Source organism: Myotis myotis, unplaced genomic scaffold, assembly GCF_014108235.1.
Source record: "Myotis myotis isolate mMyoMyo1 unplaced genomic scaffold, mMyoMyo1.p scaffold_m19_p_15, whole genome shotgun sequence".
Lineage (NCBI taxonomy): Eukaryota > Metazoa > Chordata > Mammalia > Chiroptera > Vespertilionidae > Myotis > Myotis myotis.
Genome location: NW_023416319.1, coordinates 19,249,506 through 19,262,967, shown reverse-complemented (window position 1 = coordinate 19,262,967; position 13,462 = coordinate 19,249,506). Strand labels below are relative to the sequence as shown.

Here is a 13,462-nt window from a genome sequence, read left to right as displayed (position 1 = left end):
ATAATAATAGCTAAGGCAATCTTAAAAAATAAAGAACATTTTCTTTTTTGGACTTACACTTCCCAACTTCAAAATTTAAAACAAAGCTAGATAGAGTAGTCAAGACAGTACAATATTGACATAAAGATAAACATATAGATCAATGAAATAGGATTGGGAGTCCAGAAATAAACCCTTACAATGATGGTCAATTGACTTTCAACAAGGGTACAAAAACAATTTAATGGGGAAAAACATCTTTTCAACAGATGATGCTGGAACAACTGTATCTACATTCAAAAGAATGAAACTGGATCCCTACCTCACACCATATACAATATTAATTCAAAATGGATCAGAGATCTACATCTAAGAGGTAACTATGAAACTCTTAGAAGAAAACATAGGAGTAAATATTTGTGGTCTTGGATTAGATACCAAAAGCACAAGTGACAAAAAAATAAATTGGATTTTATCAAAATTTAAAATTTTTGTGCTTAAAGACATCATCAAGAGAATGAAAGGACAACACATAGAATTTGGGAATATATTTGTAAATCACATATCTGATAAGGGACATGTATTATAAAGAATTCTTACAACTCAACAATAAAAAGACAATTAGCTCCACTTTAAACATGGCAAAGAACTCAAATAGACATTTCTCCAAAGATTCACAAATAGCCAATAAGCACATGAAAAGATGCTCAACATCATTAAGCATTAGGGAAATTCAAATCAAAACCATAATGAGATACCACTTCACACCCACTAGGATGGCTATAATTAAAAGACAGACAATAACAACTTGATGAGAAATTGGAACCTTCATACATTGCTGGGGGAAATATAAAATGGTGAAGTCACTACGGAAAACAGTTTGGAAATTCTTCAGAAAGTTAAACACATGGCCCAGCAATTCCTCTCCAAGGTATATACCCAAGAGAAATAAAAACATATGCCACATAAAAACTTGTACAGGAATGTTTAATAGTGGCATTTTTCATAATAGCCCAAAAGTAGAAACAGCTGTAATATCTGTCAACTTATGAATAGATAAAAAAGTACAGTATATCCACATGATGGACTATTATTTAGCAATAGAAGGGAATTAAGTATTATTAATACATTACAATATGGATGAATTTTGAAAACATGCTAAATGAAAGAAGCCAGTCACAAAAGGCCACACATTATATGATTCCATATTAGGAAATATTTAGAATAGGTAAATCTATAGAGATGTAAAGTAGATTAGTGGTTGCCAGGGGCTGAGGAAAAGGAGAATGGGAAGTATCTGCTAATAGGTATGAGGTTTTCTTCAGATGATATTCTAAAATAAATTGTGATGATGGTTGCACAACTCTATGAATAGACTAAAAACAATTGAACTGTACATTTTTAAAGAGTGAATTTAATGTAAATGCAAAGTCTTCCTTACAAGCATGGAATTATTCTCTCCTTCACCATCCCTGATTCTTCCCTTGCCCTCTAACCCAAGCTGAGGTATTTTTTAAAAAATATTTTTATTGATTTCAGAGAGGAAGGTAGAGGGAGAGAGACAGAAACATCAATGATGAGAGAGAATCATTGCTAGGCTGCCTCCAGCAGGCCCTCAGGCATGTGCCCTTGACCGGAACTGAACCAGGGACCCTTCAGTTCACAGGCCAATGCTCTGTACACTGAGCCAGACTGGCTAGGACCCAACCTGAGCTGTTTTAAGGAGAAAGATGACTAGATGTATGGCTGAGGTCTCCTTCTTTATGATGGATCAAAGGCCACATGCATCCATACAAGTATGATGAAAAACTTCAGGGAAAAAGTAACTCAAACTTTTATGACTCTATTGGATACAGATGATCAAGTCACCATTCCACTAGTTTTCCTGGGGAGGAGGCCTCCTGAATTCAACTAATAAGGTTTGGGTAAGATTCCCAGTAGAAAAAATAAATCAAAAGTGACCTTGTGGATGACAGTCCTTTGGACCAGTTCAATAGGTAATAATGGTTACTGTCGTAAGCACTCATAAGAAGCTATAAGGTATGGAGTGCTAGCATCCCCATTATACAGATGGTAGAAGATGAGGGACTCTGCCAAATGTGACACAGCAAGAATCCAGATCTGTCTGACGCTAGGGCCCAATCTCTTAAGCACCTGGTATACTGCCTGCCTGTACTCAGTGTGCACACAGAGGCTGAAACTGAAAGCCTGCCTTCCACAGTTCCATTACTGAGCACGCACTGCAATTTTCAGAATCCCAGTCACTAAGCATCTTTAGTATTCAGTAAGCATTGACTATGAACAGGGCATTATGGGAAATATAAAGACAGGAGAGATGGCTTCTATTTTTAAGGAGCTTACACTCAGAGAGAGGAAACAGATGTACCCGAACAACTCTAATGATAAAAGAAACATTACTGCTATAACATGCTACAAGAGCCTTGAGAAAAGAGGGATTCCTCCCTGAATCATTTAAAAGTGAAATCGTGTAGTTTGATTATATTTAATAGGTTTTATTAATGTAAGCTTCAGCTAAGAAGTCTGAAGATACTGGTATGGAAATCTTGAAGATGAATCAGAAAATGTCAGAATTGAAGGGGACCTCAGATCCTCAAATTCACCCCCACATTTGAGATGGACCCAGAGCGCCCAGTGTTTCAGGATGAGACCCTGGTGGGAGACCCTGGAATCAGATCTAGAACTCCTGATCTTCCTTCTATCCTAAGGCACTCCTTCCTACTGGCAGCTCAGCATGGCGGTGCCCTGGTATCAATGAGCTTTCAAATAACTTAATGATAGACAGTACTAAATATTTCGTTAATATCTTGATCGTTGAAGCAAGAGTTGAGGACAGTAGAGGGAAAAAAAGGTAATTTCTAATCTAATTGGGACAAGTGAAAATCTCTAACCGAATGGTTCTGAATTCTGGCTGTATAATCAAACACAGGGAACTTTAAAAGACACCAACACCTGGCTCCTCTACAGACTATCTGAATCAGACTCTGGGGTGGGGGTCGGGTGGCGGGGAAGGGTGTCAGCATAAGTATTTGTTAATAGCCCCAATGTGACTAGAATAGGCAGCCAGGTTTGAGAATCACTGCTTTAATGAATAAAAGTTATAAGGACTTTGACACCAAGGTAAGGGCAGTGAATTTTAGAGTAGAAGACAGGTCTGCTCACACTCAATTCAAATTGAGAGCGAGTTAAAATGGTGTGTTCTATTCAATCCTTCCAATGCTTAAAACCAAATCAGAGGTAAAATAAGCAAAGACTGACAGTTGAAAATTAGAAAATAAGTTACCTAATAAAAATAGATTTTTAAAAATTTTATAGTGTAGTGCATTGAAATAAGAATGAAAAAACAGCCTGACCTGTTCAGCAGTTGAGCGTGGAGCGTCGATGTATGAAACAACAGGTTGCTGGTTCAATTCCCAGTCAGAGCACATGCCTGGGTTGTAGGCTTGATCCCTAGTAAAGGGTGTGCAGGAGGCAGCCAATCAATGATGTTTCTCTTTCTTATCAATGTTCCTCTCTCTCTCTCTCTCTCTCTCTCTCTCTCTCTCTCTCTCTCTCTCCCCCTTCCTCTCTATATATAAATCAATAAAAACATATTTTAAAAAAGAATTAAAAAAATAACTTTTTTTCTATTTCTATTTTAAAATACTTCTTTTATTTTAAAAAACAACAACAAAAACAACTTAGAAAAAACAATGTATTTTCTTTGGCTCTCATGTTCACTCCTATCACAGGCCTATTTGTTAATTCCTAACAATTATAACCAGATATCATTGTGCCTCTAGTATTTCTAAATATAATATTTAAAAAGAAATAATCTTAAATTTGTCATATTGTGGCACTTACAAAAGATCTTTCCAACCTACCACAGAGCATTCCACTTTTCCCCCTACTTTTTCTAACACTACTCCACCCTTCCTCTCTTCCTTTCAGATTATTTTTAGATTATTTTTTATTGTTTTAGGCAAGCTGATGGGGTTAGGGCAGCCGAAGTTCTTATTTCCAGAGATGGCCTTGCTCCTCCATCATCTCTAAGTGGCTTCGAGAATGGCACACTGTGCTCTTAAGTCAAATGCAGAGAGGCTGTAATTGCTTCTCCTCCTTAATTTATTTAGGTTGCTGCACAATTTGCTGTAGCTGTAATCCTTCAGTACTGCAATCTGGGAACAATATAAATGGTTGATGGCAGAGTGAGATTTTCAATTGTTGCCTCTCAGTGATTCACATAATGTGCTGTCATTAGCATTCTGATGTGACATATCATGGTTTCCAGGGCTTATTGGGCCATTTATAAATACCAAATGAAGGTGTTAGAGCGAGCATTGCAGTGCGGTTCTGCCTTAATTGCCTTCACTGAGAGAAGGTGGCAGCGTTTTCTCTGGAGGAAAATAAAATGTAATTTTTAGCTTGTCTTTAACCATTTACAGTCAATTCCTCTCAAGTGTAGGAATTACAGCTTTCCTTTTTTGTTCTTCTAATGAACTACTAATAGAATTTTTACGAAAAATACCTACTTTTCATAACTTGAATTGATTTCCAGATATCTGTACAGATATTCAAATATATATAATCTCACCATAGTCATGTTCAAGTTACTAATAATAATTATTCCTGTGACTATAGAATTTTGTATTTTATAATGTGACATAAGTAATAATAGCAGCTAACATTTATTGCGTACTTACTATGTGGTAAAAGCAATCTGTCTATGGGCACAGAGCTTGTAATTAGTAGAGCTGGATTTGAAACTCAGGTCAGGCTAAAGCACTACATTAAAATACTCTCCACACCCACTCCCCAGCATAGTTAGTTCCATTTTACAGAGGCGGAAATTAAGATACAAGCAACTGAAACCTTGTGGGGCTGCACTTTGAGCCTGCATCTGCCTATTTCAGGTGCAGAGCTCTTACAACTTCCTGAGGCAGCTTCCATCAGGGTGAGCTGTTACAACTGCTAATGTCTATGCTGACATCCTGTGCACAACATTCAGGTTGATAAATAAGCAAAGGATGAGGACTGTAGTAAAAAACCAGAGGGGCTTCTATTTAAAGCATTAGGAGCAAAAGAGTTGCCTGCCTAGTTAGACAATGCAGGCGCAGGCTCTGATCTGAGAAGCCAGGGTCTGGAGGCAGAGCGGAGGAGAGAAGCAAGTCATGCCCGCTGGGCATTCAGCCCAGGCGCTCCAGCCACTGCCACGGAGCCAGCACAGTGATTGATCCTGCAGCCGAGAACGCCCTTCTCTCAGCAGCTGCAGATCTCCACAAAGGAAGGCTGTGCATGGAGAAGTTTTTGCCAGGGCCTCTAATGAGAGGATTGGGTTTCACATCACAGCTACCCCTAAACAGGTACACTCTGCTTCTTTCATCTTCCTGATGGCTCCCACGGGAAAGAAAAGAAAGAGAAAGGAAGCTACACCAAGAAACAGGTCCCAGGCTGGTTTGGCTGGGTTTTGTACCTCCTCTGCCTCACCACCTCCAGTTTGGAAATTCTTTACTTTTCACTCAGCCTGTGTGGCCACTGGACAGCAATGGGAAAAGCCTGCTAAGTAATTTTTCATAATTCATCCACCATGACTCCCTGGAAAAATTAACGCCCCTGTAACTGCACATGCGCCTGCCTCTGTGTGGAAGTTCTTCTCCAGGCCCCAAACTATTCTTCCTAAATTAACTTGCTCTTCCCTTCAAGATCCAGCTCTGGTGTTGTCTCCTCCAGAAAGACTTTCGTGATGCCTGATGCCTGCCTGACACAGGCTGGCCTCTGTTCTTCTTCTGCCCTGACAAAGTGCTTCTGCCAATTCCTGATGACTCATCTGTCTTCCAAACACTCCTAAGCTCCTTGAGGGCAAGACAGTGAGTGCCTCCAGTGCCTAGCACAGTATCTATCTGGCATGTAGCATGAGTGTAATAAGTTTTTGTAAGTGAAGAATATATATATATATATATATATATATATATATATATATATATATATCCCCTAACATGCAAATAGACCAAATGGCAGAACAACCGAACAACCAAACAATTGGCCGCTATGATGTGCGCTGACCACTAGGGGGTGCGTGCAGAACTTGGTGAGCATTGGCCACAGCCGTATGATGGAGCAGGTCAGTGGGGGTGCCAGACAAAGCCTCTGGTAGTTACTGAAAATTCTTTGCTCCCACGTGCAACAGTCCCGCCCGGCACTCGCACCTGCTGCTGGCGCCGGCCCTGCTTGTACCCACTGCTGGCACCAGAGCCGCCGCTTGCACCCGCTGCCAGTGCCCTGGCGCTGGCCCTGATCACTGGGTGCCATCAGCAGGTACGAGCGGTGGCTGCTGGCCCTGATTGCCACTCAGGGCTTCTCCATCTCCCTCTGCTCCTGAGCGGTGATTGGGGCCAGCAGCCACTTCTCACACCCACTGTCAGCGATGGCACCACTTGTACCTGCTACCAGTGCTGGCCCTGCATATACTCACAGCCGGCACCTGGTGCCGGTCCCGATTACTCGGCACTGTCAGCAAGTGCAAGAGGCGGCTGCCGCCCCAATCGCCCCTGAGGGCTTCTTCACCTCCCCCTGCTCCTGAGGGGCAATCGGGGCAGCAGCCGCCACTCGCACCTGCTGCTGGCGCCGGCCCCAATTGCTCCATGCAGTCAGTGGGTGAAAGCGGGGCCGGCACCATCAGCATGTGGGAGCGGCGGCGACAGGAGCAGGGCTGCTGGCAGACAGGGGACTGGGGGGCGCAGCGGGAGGGGCTGGGCAGGGGTGCAGAGGATGGGCCGAGACCCCTCCCCTTGCCCACCACAACCTCACAGCCCACAGTTCTTTTCAAGGTGCACGAATTCGTGCACTGGGTCCCTAGTGAATGATAAGTGAGTTAGGTTGGGATAATGTTTACTTAACTATTGAAAACACAATCTTTTCAAAATAGTCTATTTTTTAAAAACTATTTTTCCGATTATAAAAACAGTAATGCTTGTTGTAGCAATTTTACATAAAAAATCCACAAAGAAAAAAAGAAAAACTATCTGTAATTTTTACTACACAAAGAAACCACTTTTAATATTTAGATGTAATCTCTTCCAGTAATTATCTATGTATAAATGTATGTCATGTATATATAAAAATCAGAATCTTATCATCATGTCTCATTTTCTCAAGGACTGTAACAGTATCTTTTGGAGGTAGACAGAGGAGACATTTTTATTACAATTTAAATGACAAGAAAACTGGAACCCAAAGATACACATCTAATTAATAGCAGAACTAGGGCTAGAATCGTGAATCTTTTCATTATACCAGGATCCTGCTGTTCTCCGTGAGGCTTCTAATTAAGTGGTGTTCTTCACACAAGAATAAATTGTGCATCAATCCAGCATCAATAGGACATGAGTTTGTAATTGGATGCTCTTCCTCAGGTAAGACACAGATTTAAGCTGATCCTGTGTCCATATCATGGCTGTGCATTATTTAACATTTCAAAGGGAAACAAGAATGGCGCACCTAGGATCTTAGTCCTAAAAAAACCTAACTAGAGAAGCTAGGCAGGCATCATTAAGATTCAATTTCTTTCCAATGTCCAAATGACATCTGAACAGTGTTGGCTTGGCTCAAATCCTGTTGCTATGATAACCACAGACATAGGTTTAATCCTACCATAGACGAGTGAATTGCAGTACAATCCACAACCACTGACTATATTCCAGAAAAACGTATACAACAAGTATTCAATAAGTGTGTACTGGGGTGAATTGAATGTTTATTATCATTCAGCAGGAACAGTCAACAAAACAGACAGCAAATATAAATATTCCATCACTACACTCAGTATAAAAAAGGCAACCCAATGTGAACTAGCTTTCTATTTTATTCTAAATAGAAGACTAAATTGTAATCCCTCAAATGCAAACACACACCAGATTGTTAACTCTGCAGATGAGGGAACTATATCTTATTTTTCTGCATACTAGCACTGAACTAGACACATTTGAAGTGTCAATGTTTTTTTAATTGAATTATATTTGCTAGGCTGGCGTGGGAGTTAAAAAGATGTTGACTAGTAATTCACTATTCTTTTCCCTGAGAGCTCTTTAAATCAAGCTCTTAAAAAAAAGCAGCAAGCTAAATTCCAAAACCCTCTCTTAGGAGAATGCCCACAACTGGTGGGGTCTGGACTATGTCCACTGGATGTGCAAATCTCTTCTGCACAAACATCATTTACTCCCAAGGGAGCCCATGACTGGCTGACTGGCTGTGGAGATTCACACGTTCCCTCTTTCCCAATGGCATGGGGTCAGGGGAAAGGGTGGGAGCTGAGTGACGAAGCACTGCTAAACTTAATGTTCTGCTCTTCCTTGGAGAAGGGAAATCTCACAACAGGAGGAGAGCTGGTACTTTTCTGGAGGAGGAACCATAAAGAACACAAAGAAGTTGAAAATGATCTTTTTTTGAAGACAAGTTTTTGGTGTGTTTTTAAAGGGCCACTCACATAATACCTCTTACCTTAGACTGGACTGGTGCTATTGGAATGACCTTGTCAGAGCTGAGCTGAAATTCTACAAACTGGGATCAAAGTTGACTGAGTCAGTGGAAGGGTAATATGAGATATAGGAGGAGTCATTAGGCTATGATCCTCACTTTTTAAAAATGTATCCTAGAACATTAACAAAAACAAAATGCTATCCTATATAATAAAACCCTAATATGCAAATTGACCAAACGGTGGAACAACTGGTTGCTATGATGTGCACTGACCACCAGGGGGCAGACAATGCAGGAGCTATGCACTCCCACAGGGGGAGCACCCATCGCTCAGCCTGAAGCCGAGCTCACGGCTGGTGAGCACAACAGTGGTGGCGGGAGCCTTTCCCACCTCCACTGCAGGAGGGCGGTAAGGAGCGAGGTGGGGACTGTGAGAGGGTGCAGGCTGGGCTGAGGGACTCCTCCCCACCACCAGTGCATGAAATTTCATGCACCAGGCCACTAGTTTTCTAGTAAAAACTTTTCCTGAAATATACTGAGCTAGATTTGAAGGAAGTGGAATAGAAAATACTGATTTTTCTGGGAGGCAATCAAAACAACTCAGTAATCTCCTAAGCTTTTTACAAATTCTCTTGAAGATTTAGTTGCAATATAAAACCCACACATTTTTATTGGCAGTGTTTGGTTATCAACTGCACAACTCTCTGAAGTGCCTCCTATACAATTCCCACGTCTGTCTCTGTTACACATTCCCGGGGCTGCTGGCAGGACCTGTCATGTTGGTGCCATGGCCTAGCCTAGTAAACTTTCTCCAGGGGATTTAGGACACACTCTCCCAGCTGCCAAGTTCTCTACTTATAAGGTGCAGAATTTATTAGTGTAAAGAAAGACAAAAAGAAAGACTGTTACCTTTTTAAGTGCATTTTACATATGGTTTCTTTATTAGAGCTTGGTGTTTCCAGAAATACAGCTGCCCAGCTCATTTGTGCTAAATCAGTGGGATTTGTTTTAGCTTCCTATGAGCTTCTGTGAGCTCTGCTACTACCATATATCAACCAAGGTCTTCTGTGCCATGCTTTCTAAGGAAGCCACCTGCAGCAACTCTCATTTTGGGAAAAAAGCCATGAAGACTTGCATCTTTAACCTACACAGAGCCATGCTTTGGAATTCAGGATTGTCCAGTTCTAGAAATCAAGCCTGTCTAGTTACCCAAATACCATCTTTTTCTAGTCTAGGTTTTCTTCTCTTCAATTCCTGAAAATGCCTATTTCCAACTTTGGATCCAATTCTGAGGCAAACATTGGCCTCAGACCATAGCATAGATACAACAAAGAGCACTGCAAGAAAAGGTGCAGCGTGGTGCAAAGAAAACAGGATTTGGAGCTGATAGACTCTTAGTTTCCAGTTCTTACTACTTGTCTGACCTTGGATTAGTCACTTAATAATCTTAGTTTTTCTTCAGCAAAATAAGTAAAAATAGTCATACTATAAGACTCTGCAGAGTAATTATGCCAAAGTATAATTATTTTGTTTGCATGTTTATTTATTTTCCATTTCTCAGTATGCCTCATTAGATTATAAGCATGCCTTTTCTCTGTGGTTCATCACAATGGCCCATTGCACATGATCAAGAAGAGTGAATAAGATTTGAATGAAGGGAAGGAAGGAATAAAGCAAGAAGGAAAGAAAGAAAAAAGGAAGGACAGAGGGAAGGGAAGACAGAGTGCTGAGAGCATTATTGGTGTATATGAAAGTGGTATATAAATTAAATATTGTCCACAATATTAAAGAAATTATAACTCACATTTGATGCATTAATTATATGAAGGTGATTTTTAAAAATGTTACTTCCCTCCATAAAACCATCCTATGACTTTTCATACTACTTACAGGAAAATTCAAACTCCTATTAGCTTAAAAATCCCCATGTGCTCTGACTCCAGCGGGGCTTCATGTCCAGTCCCCCCTTCTCTACCAGGCCCCGTCACTCAGCTATTCTTGTGTTTCCTCAAACATGTCTGCTGTGAGGACTTCATGCTAGCTCTCCCCCTTCCTGAAAGCTCTTCTGCAAAGTCCATATGACTCCTTCTTTTCACTGGGCTCTTAGCTTCAACGTCACCTTCTCAGAGAAGCCTTCCTTCTACACACTTTCCAGGAGCCTCCACTGACTCCTTGTTATAGCACTCTATTATTTATATATTCACTCACCTATTATTAGTCTCCTCCTCACTATCTGATGATCAGTATTTTCATATGACATTATATTGGTTTAATGCACTTTTCTAATTATTATTTTGTTTATCTCTATAAGTTTATGAGCTCAAAGCAAGTACAAAACCCTGTGGTTCAAACTAAAATTTCCCTCTCCATCCCACTGTACCCAGCCCTGCCCCCGTCCCCCTGCCCCCCCCCCCCCACACACACACACTTTGAGAGAGGCATTGTGGCTCTCTGAATAAAAGCAACTGTGCCAGTATTGTGATTGAATTGGAGTGATACGCAATAAGTGATGCAATAAATGTTCAGAACTCTGACTAGAGGGATTGTTTTGAGACATGGAAATGGTGCTGTTGGAGGCCAAGCTGTTCTCTGTTCCAGGCTTGAAGGCCTCCTGGCTCAGGCCTGGACTTAGGCAGAGGGAAGCAAATGGCAGGAACGCTCACTGGTTCCACTGGGTTTGTTTACTGTGGACCCTGGGGGAGCAGAAATTCTGTAGAAAGAGCACTGGACCAGGGCACAGGGACAGGCCCTAGGGCTGGCTCTACCTGCCCTCTCCCCACCTCCCCACCCCAGGTTATCAGTCCCTCTGTTATATGAGGTGGAACTAGATCATCTAGAAGGGGGATCCTAGCTCTGACATTCTATGGGTTAGTGAGAAGAGTCTGACCTTGCATCATGACCAAGACATCTGTGAAAAGGATGGCCCAGGTAATATTTCTGGTAAGCACAGTTTTTCTGGACTAAATGGGATTTCTTGGACTGGTCAGTCACTGGACAAACCCAGATCTCTGCTTTTGCGATTCTTCCTTAGCTTTCTTTCCATTTCCTTCACTTTGCTCGAGAAGTTGGTGCTCTGGGAAAATCCCCTCAATGTCACATAGGGATCAACATCTAACTGTAAGTGCACTTCATTCAGCCACTCTCCAAGGGATGGGCTCCTACTGTATCTGATTTTGGCCAGCATGCTCCCATCTGCTTTCAACATGTTGTATCTGACATTAACTAATGTCTCCTATTAGCATTAAAGAAAACAATCTGGAAAAATTCACTCTCAAGCAGAGTTCAAACAGGCCACAAGTAGTGTGGAATCTCAACTGCACAAGATTTCTTAAAATTATAGTAGTAAATACAATATATATAAATGTGTGTGTGTGTGTGTGTGTGTGTGTGTATGTGTGTGTGTACATGCACATGTAGAGGTGTGGGTGGTGGGGGGTAAAGCCAAAAGTCTGTGAAATGGGTCAAGAATGCTTCTGTCCAATTCATGAGATTAACTGGTAACAGAAGAAAAATTCTCCCAGAGTGGAACAAGGCATGATCCAAAGAACTGAATGACATGGAGAAGGAGCTGGGAATCTTTATCTCACACTTACTGGTAATGGGTTAAAATTCTGGTCCACGAGGTGATTGTATCCATGGTCAAAAAATGAGTGCCGTATCACAACATCAATGCCCTGATTGGCCAGCATTCCTAAAGTGTTCAACCATCTAAAAAGCAGGGGGGAAAAGCTACATCAATACATTTTTAAATAGCATATAACAAATTCTACAGAGTCTGGCTAACACACACATATATACACTAACCACCCTCACCACCAAATTTACCTCATACTTTAATGGAGAAGATTATTTTAAGCATTGAATACCTAGCTGGAAGAGATTTTAGAGATTATCAAATCTTACCTCTCACTTTATAGGAAAAGAAAAAGAGATACAGGAGTGTAAAATGAATTGCCCTTGGTCATAAATAGCTTGTTGCTAATGACTTATTTTCTATTCCTGTAATATTCAATATTTAAATGAACACCATAGGAACTTGTAAACATGATTATCACCCCCTGGCCACAGGATACACAATCAAAGGAGCACACACACTATACTTTTCATCACTTGAACTCTCCTGCTTACACCTTATGACTGTGCATGTGGCTTTCATGTGTCTCTAATTCAAATACTCCTATGATCTGTGCAAGCGTGGGACAGTCATTTGTATCCCTCATATATTACCATCAGCAGCCGATGCAATAATAATTGTCTTCACACTATAACTATACAGGGATTGAAGTGTGCTATCATCACATGCATATCACAGTGAAGGACCTGCATTGCTCAAACACTTATTGCATACCCCACTATGCCAAACACCTACGTTCCAGGGCATGTTTTTTTTCAAAAATATTGTTCTCTGGGTTCTTCCAACACCCATGCTAACTCTGCTTTCATTATTGACAAATTCAGTTCATTCTTTTCTCTTTCTCTTTCTACTTCTGAAACGTAGGGAAACTTCTAATTGTAATAATATAAGTGTAAGAAATATGATTGAGAGCTTCAGTCTTCTCAGTATAATATTGAGGCATTTCATAATATTTTCTCAGCATATGTGTCTAGCTTCATCTGTCACCTCTTCTTTCCTTTTCTCTCACCCTAACCCCCATTTCCCAGGCTCTAAGCTACATAAAACTACTCTTGGCTGCCCAAATACACCATGCTTTCACATGCTTACCTGAGTCTTGATACATGTTTTAACTTCTGCTCAGTATTCCCTTCCTCTCTTCCTCTAACCCATCTCATCTGGCAAATTTCTTTCCACCTGTTAATCTACTAGTCAAGTGTCGCCTCCTTCTAACTTCTGCCACCACAAAGTAGTACCTTCCTCCTCTGTACTCCCAGAACTCTTATTCATACCCTTTTCCAGCCCATTAAATGACAATCACTTGCTTACTTCTCTGCTGTCTCCCAGTTGGTTATAAATTCATCGAGAACAGACATATGTTTTAGCTTTGTACCCAAA

At 41.0% G+C, this 13,462-nt stretch overlaps 1 protein-coding gene across 1 annotated transcript in view; it reads right to left on the bottom strand.

The window, feature by feature from the left end:
• HPSE2 (heparanase 2 (inactive)) overlaps positions 1 to 13,462 on the bottom strand; it is a 531,613-nt gene that overhangs the window by 104,451 nt on the left and 413,700 nt on the right. The window contains exon 9 of the mRNA XM_036336390.1: positions 12,045 to 12,159. Within this exon, the coding sequence (XP_036192283.1) occupies positions 12,045 to 12,159 (115 nt within the window). The remainder of the gene's footprint in view (positions 1 to 12,044; positions 12,160 to 13,462) is intronic.